The 12,187-nt window shown below is 47.9% G+C and overlaps 1 protein-coding gene across 1 annotated transcript in view; it reads left to right on the top strand.

Moving 5' to 3' along the window:
- PTPN1 (protein tyrosine phosphatase non-receptor type 1) overlaps window positions 1–12,187 on the top strand; it is a 75,931-nt gene that overhangs the window by 55,743 nt on the left and 8,001 nt on the right. The window contains exons 4-5 of the mRNA XM_054466685.2: window positions 2,287–2,385; window positions 9,941–10,078. Of these exons, the coding sequence (XP_054322660.1) occupies window positions 2,287–2,385; window positions 9,941–10,078 (237 nt within the window). The remainder of the gene's footprint in view (window positions 1–2,286; window positions 2,386–9,940; window positions 10,079–12,187) is intronic.

Consider the following 12,187-nt stretch of genomic DNA (forward strand, 5'->3'; position numbering starts at 1 on the left):
TTCTTGGTGCATGGATACAGGGCAGGCCTTTACCAGGCCCTGAGCCCCTGGTCCTCCCAGCACCTCTGGGGTATTTAGGGGAGGCTGATGGGGGAGAGGGTTGATAAGGTGGGAGATGTCTGGGGATGAGGTTGAGGCAAAAGTGACTTCTTGAGGACTATGCTTTTTGGAGAAGTCAAATTTCCTACTTCCTGATTTCAGCCCTTCAACTCTGGTATGGAGTCAGGAAGCCCTTTAAATACCTGTTGTCGGGTGTATCATGTCAAGTGTTGCATTAGCAAATGACCATGTACACTTGTGCTGCTGTCCTGCCTATCCCGCATCCTAGCGCTTCCTTGGGACATGAGAAGCTCTGTCTGGTTTGTGAGGTGGCGCTGGGGATGTCGAGAAACTGTTTACACAGTTTCCCTTTGCCCTGGGGATTTACTAAAGGAGTCGAGGCAGCCTGACCCCAAAGCATCACCCCTGGACACTATGACTGAAACATTTCCCCAGTGCCCAAACCAAGAACACCCTTCCCATTTTTTTCAGCGTTGTTCATTATGTAATAATACAAATCTCTCTTCTCATTTTTTAAAAGTCAGAAGTACAGAAGAGCAGAGAATAATGTCCAAGGGGCCCTCCTTCACCTCCCCCGTGCAGCGTCAGCTAAGTGTGGTGCGTGTCCTTGCAGATCTTAGGGGATTGTGATCCTTCAGACTATTCTAAACTGGGGTGGTGCTGGCAGTCAGGGAAGGCATGAAGGGAGTAGTGGAGAGCTGCAGTGACTGGGGTCTTCATGCCGGGGTGGAGAATGCAAGGCCCAGGTGGCCAGCCATGTGCCACGGGATTTCTGGCTGCCAAGAGCTGTTTGTCTGTTCACTGGGGAGGGAAGAGTTAAATGTAGTCTGCTTTTCTCCGAGTCCCTTCAGCACAGGGAGTGCTGACTTGTCTTGTTCAGGTAGTAAGTTCAAGATGAGCTTAGGAAAGAGAGAGGACACTGAGGGCTAGCATGGTTGAGCCAAGTGTGATGGGACTTAAAGGGAGAAGATTTAAAGAATAAGGAGCTTATGGGCCGGGGACGGTGGCTCACGCCTGTAATCCCAGCACTTTGGGAGGCTGAAGCAGATGGATCACTTGGGTCAGGAGTTCAAGGCCAGCCTGGCCAACATGGTGAAACCCCGTCTCTACTAAAAATACAAAAATTAGTCGGGTGTGGTGGTGTGCGCCTGTAATCCCAGCTACTTGGGAGGCTGAGACAGGAGAATCGCTTGAAACCGGGAGGCAGAGGTTGCAGTGAGCCAGGATTGCACCACTGCACTCCAGCCTGGGTGACGGAGCGAGACTCTGTCTCAAAAAAAATGAAAAAAAATAAGGAGCTTAGATGAAAATAGATGAGAATGGAAACCATGAGAAGAAGTGATGCTGGCCAAGGACATGACAGGTTCTGATGTGGAGGTGATAGGCAATGTCTCTTCCAGCCACTGCTAATAATTGAGACAAACTCAAGGCATTCGTACCCTGTGTCCAGTAAACATCTGTGCCCATTGCCAGGCGAGCTGGAGTGAAATGGGCCAGCTGCTCAGCAGACACCCTCATGCCCCAGTGACTCTGTTCCCCTTGGGCCACCTCATTGACCATTTGTGTTTCTACATCTCCTCAGTGTGTTGGGCCAAGGATGGAGGCTGTCTGCCATCAGGGTCCTCATTGCTGATGGGAGGAATAGTTGCTGACGTTTCATTGGGTGTTTGCTGTATTCTAGGAACTGTGCTAAGTACTTTATATAAATGAATGTACTTCATTTTCATAGCTCTATGAATAAGGACTATTATTAGTCAAGTAAGCAATGGGGAAACTGGGGCAGGGAGCGATGAAGTGACTTGCCCAAGGTCACAAGATGATGTGATTGGAACCAAGAGAAGTGTCGTGGTTGGTCACGCCCCCACACTGCCTCTCATCTGCACCAAGGAGTTTTGTCCCATAGCCCAAGGGCCTTGGGGACGAATCTCAATGGAGTCCCTTAGCGGGCCTGCCTGAGCCAGAAAGCAGAATCGGCATTTTTCTGTCCTTGGTTGGCCCAGCCCTGAACTGAGATGCGGAAATGGCCTTTCGCTGCCTGATAGAAAATGGAGCTGCAGTTACTGACCACCAGGCAGAGAGAGGTGGGTCCCTGTCCCAGCCTCAGTCACCACTCTGCCTAAGCTGTGGGGACTGAGGGCGCTGTCGCTAACTGACTGCAGAAGGTGAGCACACGCTGTAGCGTGCTATGTTTCAGATGTCACATGTTGTGTTATTGTGTCTTTGCAGGGCCCTTTGCCTAACACATGCGGTCACTTTTGGGAGATGGTGTGGGAGCAGAAAAGCAGGGGTGTCGTCATGCTCAACAGAGTGATGGAGAAAGGTTCGGTAAGTCTCGGATTCATTTGCTGTGTATGTGATCATGCATACCAATCCATATAGTTACCATTTTCGTCCAGATTTTTAAATTATTTTTCTTGCTTTTGTATTTCCTTTACGTAGTATTTTTATTTAAAAAAATTAAAACAGCAGCATATAAATGCATGTTGGTTGTCAACCAGTTAATGAAGTGAATAAAAGGGAGGAGGCGACAGAACTGCACGGACCTCTTCGCCCACGCCTTCTCCAGTGTGGTGCATGTGGCGCTCCGCCCACCTGTGCTGCCTGTGCGGCTCTTGTCACAGTGTGGAGTTGTGTGTGGAGTTATGGAGACCTGCTTTTATCTTGAAAAGCAAGTTCTTAGTGCATCTTCATGGTGTCTGATTTTTTGGCTGGTGAGAGTGTGGCTACCTCTGCGGAGCTGTGGGAGCGGCTGACTACATGAGATTTGCCTCCATTCAATACCTAGACTCTTGCCCTGCCACACCTCTTCGGAGTGAGCATTGACTTCAGGATGTGTGTCATTCTAAGTTCCTGCAACTTTTCAAATACCCCTCGGGCTAATGTGTGGCTGCACGGTGTCCATTTGTGCAGGCCACCACTCCTCTTGCATCTGGGTCTAGCCACCTCTCCTTCTTGATGCGCCATAGTTCATTTTGTACCATGCTTCCAGAATGAGCTTTCTCAAATCCGAGTCTCACCACAGTTCTTCCCAGCTGAAAACCCTTGTGCGATTCCCTTTGCCTCATGGGATAATACGTGATGTGGCTTTACGGAACCCTGCAGGTCTGGCCCTAGGCCCCTGGACACAGGCCTCTCACCACTCTTGGAACTTTAGTCAGGACAGACTTTTCTGTTTTTAGTGTCTTACCATGTTCTCTGGGCCGAGGAGTCCCAGTGCCCACACTCATCCCACTTCCAGGCACCCCTGGACGGCTGCCCCCAGCTCCTCAACTGCCTGCGTTCTCCCCTGCCCTCCTCACTCTGTTGGAATAGCTGAGAACAGCCGGTTTCTGGGCAGCCGGTCTCCTGTGCAGACTGTCCGTGTAGACTGTCCGTATAAACTGTCCTGTGTAGATTGTCTGTGTAGACTGTCCTGTGCAGACTGTCCGTGTAGACTGTCTCTGTAGACTGTCTGTATAAACTGTCCTGTGTAGACTGTCCGTGTAGACTGTCTCTGTAGACTGTCCGTGTAGACTGTCTCTGTAGACTGTCTGTGTAGACTGTCCTGTGTAGACTGTCCATGTAGACTGTCTCTGTAGACTGTCTGTATAAACTGTCCTGTGTAGACTGTCTCTGTAGACTGTCTCTGTAGACTGTCTGTATAAACTGTCCTGTGTAGACTGTCCGTGTAGACTGTCTCTGTAGACTGTCCATGTAGACTGTCTCTGTAGACTGTCCGTGTAGACTGTCTCTGTAGACTGTCTGTATAAACTGTCCTGTGTAGACTGTCCGTGTAGACTGTCTCTGTAGACTGTCTGTATAAACTGTCCTGTGTAGACTGTCCGTGTAGACTGTCTCTGTAGACTGTCTGTGTAGACTGTCCGTGTAGACTGTCTCTGTAGACTGTCCGTGTAGACTGTCCGTGTAGACTGTCTCTGTAGACTGTCCGTGTAGACTGTCTCTGTAGACTGTCTGTATAAACTGTCCTGTGTAGACTGTCTCTGTAGACTGTCCGTGTAGACTGTCCGTGTAGACTGTCTCTGTAGACTGTCTGTATAAACTGTCCTGTGTAGACTGTCCGTGTAGACTGTCTCTGTAGACTGTCCGTGTAGACTGTCTCTGTAGACTGTCTGTATAAACTGTCCTGTGTAGATTGTCCGTGTAGACTGTCCTGTGTAGACTGTCCGTGTAGACTCTCTGTAGACTGTCTGTATAAACTGTCCTGTGTAGATTGTCTGTGTAGACTGTCTCTGTAGACTGTCCGTGTAGACTGTCTCTGTAGACTGTCTGTATAAACTGTCCTGTGTAGACTGTCCGTGTAGACTGTCTCTGTAGACTGTCTGTATAAACTGTCCTGTGTAGACTGTCCGTGTAGACTGTCTCTGTAGACTGTCCATATAAACTGTCCTGTGTAGATTGTCCGTGTAGACTGTCCTGTGTAGACTGTCCGTGTAGACTGTCTCTGTAGACTGTCTGTATAAACTGTCCTGTGTAGATTGTCCGTGTAGACTGTCCTGTGTAGACTGTCCTGTGTAGACTGTCTCTGTAGACTGTCTCTGTAGACTGTCTGTATAAACTGTCCTGTGTAGATTGTCCGTGTAAACTGTCTCTGTAGACTGTCTGTATAAACTGTCCTGTGTAGATTGTCCATGTAGACTGTCTCTGTAGACTGTCTGTATAAACTGTCCTGTGTAGGTTGTCTGTGTAGACTGTCCGTGTAGACTGTCTCTGTAGACTGTCCGTATAAACTGTCCTGTGTAGATTATCCGTGTAGACTGTCCTGTGTAGACTGTCCGTGTAGACTGTCTCTGTAGACTGTCTGCATAAACTGTCCTGTGTAGATTGTCTGTGTAGACTGTCCTGTGTAGACTGTCTGTGTAGACTGTCTCTGTAGACTGTCTGTATAAACTGTCCTGTGTAGGTTGTCTGTGTAGACTGTCTTGTGTAGATTGTCTGTGTAGACTGTCCTGTGTAGACTGTCTGTGTAGACTGTCTCTGTAGACTGTCTGTATAAACTGTCCTGTGTAGATTGTCTGTGTAGACTGTCTCTGTAGACTGTCCTGTGTAGGTTGTCTGTGTAGACTGTCCTGTGTAGATTGTCTGTGTAGACTGTCTCTGTAGACCGTCGTGTATAGACTGTCCTGTGTAGACTGTAGACTGTCCTGTGTAGATTGTCTGTGTAGACCATCCTGTGTAGACCATCCCATGTAGCCCATCTGCCCGTGCAGGCGCAGGCCAGCGTTCAGCAGGGCCACAGGCTCCTCGGCCTCCCTGCCCTTGCTGCTCCCCAACACTGCCAGCCCTGCTGCGGGGTCCAGGAGGAGACGGGCTGAGCATCGTGGAGACCAGTAGGAGCGTGTGGCCCAGGAGCAGGGAACTGGGTGTCCCTGGGGCTTGCCAGGTCCAGGCTCAGCTAGGACACTGCTCTCACAGCTGTCCTGGTTGCCTCTGGCCACAGAAGAATGTGAGGGCTCCAGAGAGGCCACCTTTCCAAAAAAAGCACAGTCATGGCCCTAGAGTGTAAAAAATCCAAGTGTTAAGAAGGAACACATCAAAGGAAACTTCAGCAGTGAAAACTTGAAGCATTAACCACAAAGCCTCTGCCTCCACCACACACAAAGAAACGGCTTCAGTTACTTGCAGAAAGTCTTCCTCTTAGGACAGCGCGTGTTTAAAATCATAGGGGTTTGGTTTGTTTTGTTTTGGGGTTGGGGTTTTTTGGGGTTCTTTTTGCCCTTGTCTACTTTTTTAAAAAATGAAAGTATTTATTTGCCCAACAATAACAGATAGGGAGCTTGCCTAAGTGTTCTGTTGATGATATAATGTATCTTGTCTTAGAAAATAACTTTTTCAGTAAAAGGTGGTTTTTAAATTTTTTCTTCCCTCCTTAGTAGCTTGATTAGTAAAATGTGAAGTTACAAATGTGAAGCAAACCCCCACCCTTCACCACTGGTCAGCAATTTTGAGTAAAGAAACAAAGCATCAGGTTCTCACAGCACACACTCTTCGAGGGAAGGGGAAGCCTGGTGGCCTGTGGAAGCCTTCAGCATAGCTCCATCTGCAGGCTTCTGACCCTCAGCAATACTGACACTTGGGCTGGATCATTCTCTGCTAGGGATCCGGGCAGGGAGTGGCCGTGCTGGGCATTGTAGGATGTTTAGCAGCATCTCTGGCCTCTACCCACCAGATGCCAGTAGCACCCCCTCCCCAGATGTGGCAGTCAGATGTGTTTCTGTCTAGACTCCAGACTTTGTCCAATGTCCCCTGGTAGGCCAAATTGCCCCCGGTTGAGAACCACTGCTCTAGATGGTATTGAGGGTTGGGAATTTTAAATCAAGACATTTATTCAGAAATTACCAGATACAGTAGCATTTGCTTTTTATTTATTTCTTTGTTGCTAAGTGTTTGGTAAAACCTCTTTGCTGTGAGCACGAGGTTTGCTTTAGCAATTGTTGTCACATTACAGCAAGGAGCGGTGTCCAGCGCTGTAGTTATGTGTTTGAGCAGTGTCCAGTGCTGTAGTTATGTGTTCCAGCCTCACCAGGCCCTGTGCTTCATTGTCTCCCACTCAAGACTGACCACAAATGGCCCACAGATCCATTGTGACAACCTTTCCTTTTGGGTTACTGGGGAGGCATGGAAAACATGGCTGGTTGGCTTTGCTGTAGTTTACTGTGATAACTGTGCCAGCAGTCCCTGCTTTCCTTTGTTAAGTATCCCATTCCACTCGAGGATTACTTGGGCATGCAGATTGGCGTGAAAAGCAATGTATGGTTTGAGATTGTTAAAGTTTCTTTGGGATCAACATTTTCAATTCTGTATCAGCATTATCCCTCCCAGAGGGTTGGCTGGAAAAAATCATGAGAAGTTACAGTATCTTATTTGCTCAGCTAATCTAATTATGAATGATCCACACAGCTTGTGGTAAAACCAGCTTTTGGGGAGTTTTCATTTAATGCATACTTGTCTTCTGATTTCCTTCCTTCACCAAATAGTGTAGGATGCTCCGTCTTATTTTTGGCAAACATGCCTGTTATCTTTTGGGACCCTGGGCTTCCTGGAAACCAGTTATGCAGAAGATGATTGTGTGTGTTAGACTGGGGTCATCCAGATGGCTAGAGTTCTCACTAGTTCTGTTTAAGGATTGACTTTAGACACGTCAGTGTAGGCTGCACCGTGGCGTAAGGGTTGGGATTGTTGTTTAGAAGGGGGAAGTAAGCAAGGCGAGTTTAATTGGCCATTGCAGAATCTCACCTGTATCTCATTCCTGAAATCCTCACTAAAGCTGCCATTTGCTTTCAGGTGCTTTCATGCACAAGATACTGCATTTTGTATCACAGGGTCTGTATAATTCATTTTTCTCTCGTACTTAGTTCTCTGTGTTAAGAATTACTTAGTTCTCTGTGTTAATAATTTTTGGCGAAATCAAATTACCTGTCACAGGGTTACTGTAGATGTCTTTCATAGGTTTTCTAAACACCACCTGCCCACTTGTTTGGGAAGGCCCCAAGGACTCTTTAACATCTGCCTTCATGGTGGAAACAGCAACTACGAGAGATGCCAGCATGTTGGCACCGCCATGTTCCTCTGGTGCCAACCCAAGATAGGACTCAATTTGAGGCCTGGTGAAGGACTATGTTCTAATAAAAATCCATCTACTTTTCATGGCCGTATATATCAATGTAATAGGGTAACTGGAAATGTGATCTTGTGCCTTTTAAAAATTTTGTGTGTTTAAAACAAAAATTTCTATTGGAAATGACAGAGCATAGCTTGTTGCTGTAGACACCTGAGAGTCCTTAAAAATAAATATTGGGTGATTGACACTTAGTTGTATGACAGAATTCCTCACTTGTACAGTTCCAAAGTCTTAGTCTTTACCCAGATTACAGAGGGTTATTAGGCATTAGGTTTGGTTTTGAAAGTTAGTGCTTGCTGTCTGGAGGTGAGATTTAAGACTCGTCTGCCCTGCTTATGAGATGAGGAACGGTGGCCTCTTCCTCCTGCATTTCTGTTCTTTGCTTCCTTCTCTGCTCATTCTGTGGAATGCCCACGCCAGCACGGGTGGTGTGGAACCTATCAGATCAGTCTCTTGTTTCTGGGGTCTTGAGGCATTATAAGATCTAGTTGTTAGAAGTGTGGGATTAATTCATCTTTTCACATTCTTCTGAGTTCCTGCTTTTAGCTGCCACACCCACTTTGGCTAAGTGGGGGTCTTGCCATGTAATTAGCGCCTCCATGCTGGGTGGCAGAATTGCTTCAATGTTGACAGATTGTCCCATTCAAGAGTTCACTTTTGGCAACTCATCATTGATCCAGGAAGGTGACATGGATGAAACTGGCTAAGACTTCAGACAGGCCTGTGTCCAGATTCTTGAGAAAGCGCTGTTGGTTTCTGGTCTGGCACTGTGAAGTTTGCTGCGATGCTGGCATCACAACCTGGTGTTTCTTAATTTGTTTCTCCCACATTTTGCTTTGGTTTTGTCTTTTGGGCAGCTTCCAGCTTCAGTAGAGCAGGACCAATAGGCATTTGTGGTTCTATATTCACCCTCGTCACATGCTTCCTGGCTCCTCATTGCCCCCAGATGATGCCACAGGTCCCTGGGCCTGCTGCCAGTCGGCTGTGATCTGGGCCTCTGCTGGCCCCTTCTCCAGCTGCTCTTTTCAGCCTCTTATTTGCAGTCACTGCCTAGGAAATCCTAGTCATCCTTCAAAACCTGCCTCTTGCACAGAGCTTTCTCTGATCTGTCTTTCCTGTAACCTTGGCTGACCTGAAACATTTCCCTTTTCTGAATTCCTGCTGCATGTCCGTAGCATTTCCCCCTCAGCCCTCCCCCATAGTCCACCTTGTCACTGCTGGGCACAGCAGTGTCTCCTGACAGACAGCTGGCCCTGAAGTGGTTCCCTTCACCCACACCATCCTTTGCCCCAGAGGAGGTATTGAGTGGGTCAGTGCACGTGAACCACAAGTGTCATTTGCCAAAGAGCTGTTGACACACGCTGACATTTCTTTCACTGAAAATCGTAAGGGCTTTGAGCTTCCCTCTGTCCAGGCACATGGTCAGGCTGACCTGGTAGCTCTGCCCCTGCTGACCTGCCATTTTTATCCACAACAGTTATCCATGAGCAGAAACATTTGTGTAACTGAGGCAGAAACTTAGTTCAAGGAAAATGTCACTAAATTCGAGTCAGTTTTTGTCTTAGATCCTAAATGAAACCAAATTTTCATAAATTTGCTTGTTTTAAAGAAAAATTTAATGAGCAACATTTAAATCGAGAACATCAGATAGTGTCTGAGATTATCAAAATAGAACATCAAAAGTATTTTTCTGAATGAACTGAACCAAACCAGAATGAAAGGGCAAGCCCTGGGGAGCCCATCTCCAAGCCTTCTCTGAAAGGGAGTCTGCGTTTGGTGACAACTGCTCAGCCTCTCCAAAGGGCCTCACCTGCTGTCTCTCCCAGTTTTATTTTTAATTGCCTGTGAGTTTTCTGTGCAGGGTAAGGCACCTAACATTCTATGCCAGCAGCCTGATCAGGTCCTGGGTAATGTTTGAAATGGCTACACAGAGGAGTTTCAAAGCCTTTTATTCAATCTGGCTTCACCTCGTAGACGGTAAGAAAGCATCAGAGCCCTGCAGGACCCCGTTGCCGTGTTTGACTGGGGAGCTGATGGGTTTGGAAGTCTGAGCCCTGTCTGCACAACCTGCCCTGGTCAGCAGCTTCGTGCCCCCACCCCCATCTCCCCATGAGGCAGGCGTCTGTGCTGACCATGGCTTCCATGTTCAGAAACCCCCAGGCCTTTGGGTTATCATGAAGCTTGTGGGATGTGCTCCAAGCCTCCTGCCATAGAAAAACTGCCATATTGCTCACAATAATTCACTGTTATTTGTTCCCCCAGTTAAAATGCGCACAGTACTGGCCACAAAAAGAAGAAAAAGAGATGATCTTTGAAGACACAAATTTGAAATTAACATTGATCTCTGAAGATATCAAGTCATATTATACAGTGCGACAGCTAGAATTGGAAAACCTTACAGTGAGTATGGCACACACTTCAGCACTTCAGGCGGCTACTGGTTCAGATGCCTCTTCCATTATCCCTTGGGTGATATTACCTAATGCCAGTGTTCTTGGCTTTTGTATACCCGAGCAAGATGTGGTTTTGGCACTGTGGTGAGCGGAGCTTACTTGTGTACCTACCGAGTGCCCAGGAAGGGTGGAGGCCACAGTGCTCTCTCTGACCTTTAACAACAGTTAACAATGGTTCTTAGGGAAAGGAGAGTTTCTTACTCAAAAGACTGGTTCCTGCTTGTGCAGCTGCAGAGGGACTGGAGCGGCAGCCTGCAAGTCCCAGTGAAGCATGCTGCCTTCTTTGTGGTCCTCAGTCTTTGAGTCTGAAGAGAGGAAAGAAGGGGTCTAGAGGCTCACTCCAGTTTCATAGCTAGTGAAAGTTTTCTGGGCCAGGTCTTGGGTTTATTTGTTGTGGGAAGAGTTTATAACGCCAGGTACTTGCTTGGTAAAAGTTGGTCTTGGAACGTGGCAAGGCATTGTGGCAAGCAGCACCGCCGCCGAACGCTCTGTTCCTGGGGCTTCGGAATAATTCCCCTGGATCCGTAACTTGGGGGTGTTCATGTCATTCTGGGGAATAGTGGAGGGAGTGCGCAGCAGCACCTGGGGGCACCAGTGAAGAGTGGCCAGCCACCAACCTCTAGAACCTAACTGGGGTCGAATCCTGGCCCCACCTTACCAGCTCATCACAGTGTCTCCGTTTCCTCTTCTGTCAAACTCGGGTTTTGCGAGGGTTCTGGGAGGTCCTATATGGGAAGGGTTAGCAGTTACCGTGGGTGTGTAGCACAGGCTTTATCTGAAGGGAAGGTGGAGCCGTAGGGAGACCATGTGGAGTGGGGCTCCAGGGCTGTGTGGGTGGGGAGGGATCTGCTTCTGGGTGACCCCATGCCTCCCCTTCTCAAGTACTACTTTTTAATCATCATGGCTCCTGCCATTCATTTCATAGTTGATGTAAGCCAGGTGCGGTGGCTCACGTCTTTAATCCCAGCACTTGCGGAGGCTGAGGCCAAGAGGATCACTCAAGGCCAGGAGTTCAAGACCAGCTTGGGCAACATAGCGAGACCCCCGTCTCTACAAAAAAACAAAAACAATTAGCCAGACATCGTGGTGCTCCCCTATAGTCCAGCTACTCAGGAGGCTGAGGCAGGAGGATTGCTTGTGCCCAGGAGTTCAAGGCTGCAGTGAGCTATGCTTGCACCACTGCACTCCAGCCTGGGTGACAGAGCAAGACCCTGTCTCAAAAATAAATAAATTAAAAAAATAGTAGAAGTAAGATCTAGAATGTAGCACAGGTTACCAGGATGTAGGCAAGGGGTTCGGGCTGCCTGGCTCCTGAGGATGGTAGCAGTGTAGCTGCTGCGAGCGCTTTCTGCCCTCTGGTGGTGACCGCGCCAGAGTCACTAGCCCTGCCATAGCCCTGACGGGGCAGAGGGGCTCTGAGTACGGTGGATGGAGGTGCTTTCTGGAAGATTCTCAGGAGTAACATGGGCAGTGTGTTGGAATGTGCTAGAGGATTTATGCAGTAGCCTTTTAAAAGAATGCTTTTTAGCATTTGCAAGCCTGACATTAAGAGTGACTTCTGGGAAACTCTGCTTGTTGAGGGAAACTGAATTTCAACAGAGCAGAAGAGCTGTGCGCTTTTTGCTTGGCAGAGTGAATACAGCCAGCTCAGAGGTTTTGATGTTAGGATCTGTTTGCTCCAACGGACTTTGTTTTTAAAAGGCTTTTCTCAGCCATGGCTGTCTGTTCTAGCACAAGGCTGGAATGAATTCCTTGTGAAAGAGGTGAGCAGGTGTGAGGGAGGGTGTCAGTGGGTGGTAACCCACACCTTCAAGGATTAAAGGAAAACTTGCGTTTGGTATGCTTGCTTCTTATTCAATTTTAAAATACATTTTAAAGGCCGGGCACGGTGGCTAACACCTGTAATCCTAGCACTTTAGGGGGCTGAGGTGGGTGGATCACGAGGCCAGGAGTTCAAGACCAGCCTGGCCAAGATGGTGAAACCCCGTCTCTACTAAAAATACAAAAAAAAAAAAAAAAAATTAGCCGGGCGTGTTGGCGGGCACCTGTAATCCCA

The sequence above is a fragment of the Pongo pygmaeus genome, chromosome 21 (assembly GCF_028885625.2).
Source record: "Pongo pygmaeus isolate AG05252 chromosome 21, NHGRI_mPonPyg2-v2.0_pri, whole genome shotgun sequence".
Classification (NCBI taxonomy): domain Eukaryota; kingdom Metazoa; phylum Chordata; class Mammalia; order Primates; family Hominidae; genus Pongo; species Pongo pygmaeus.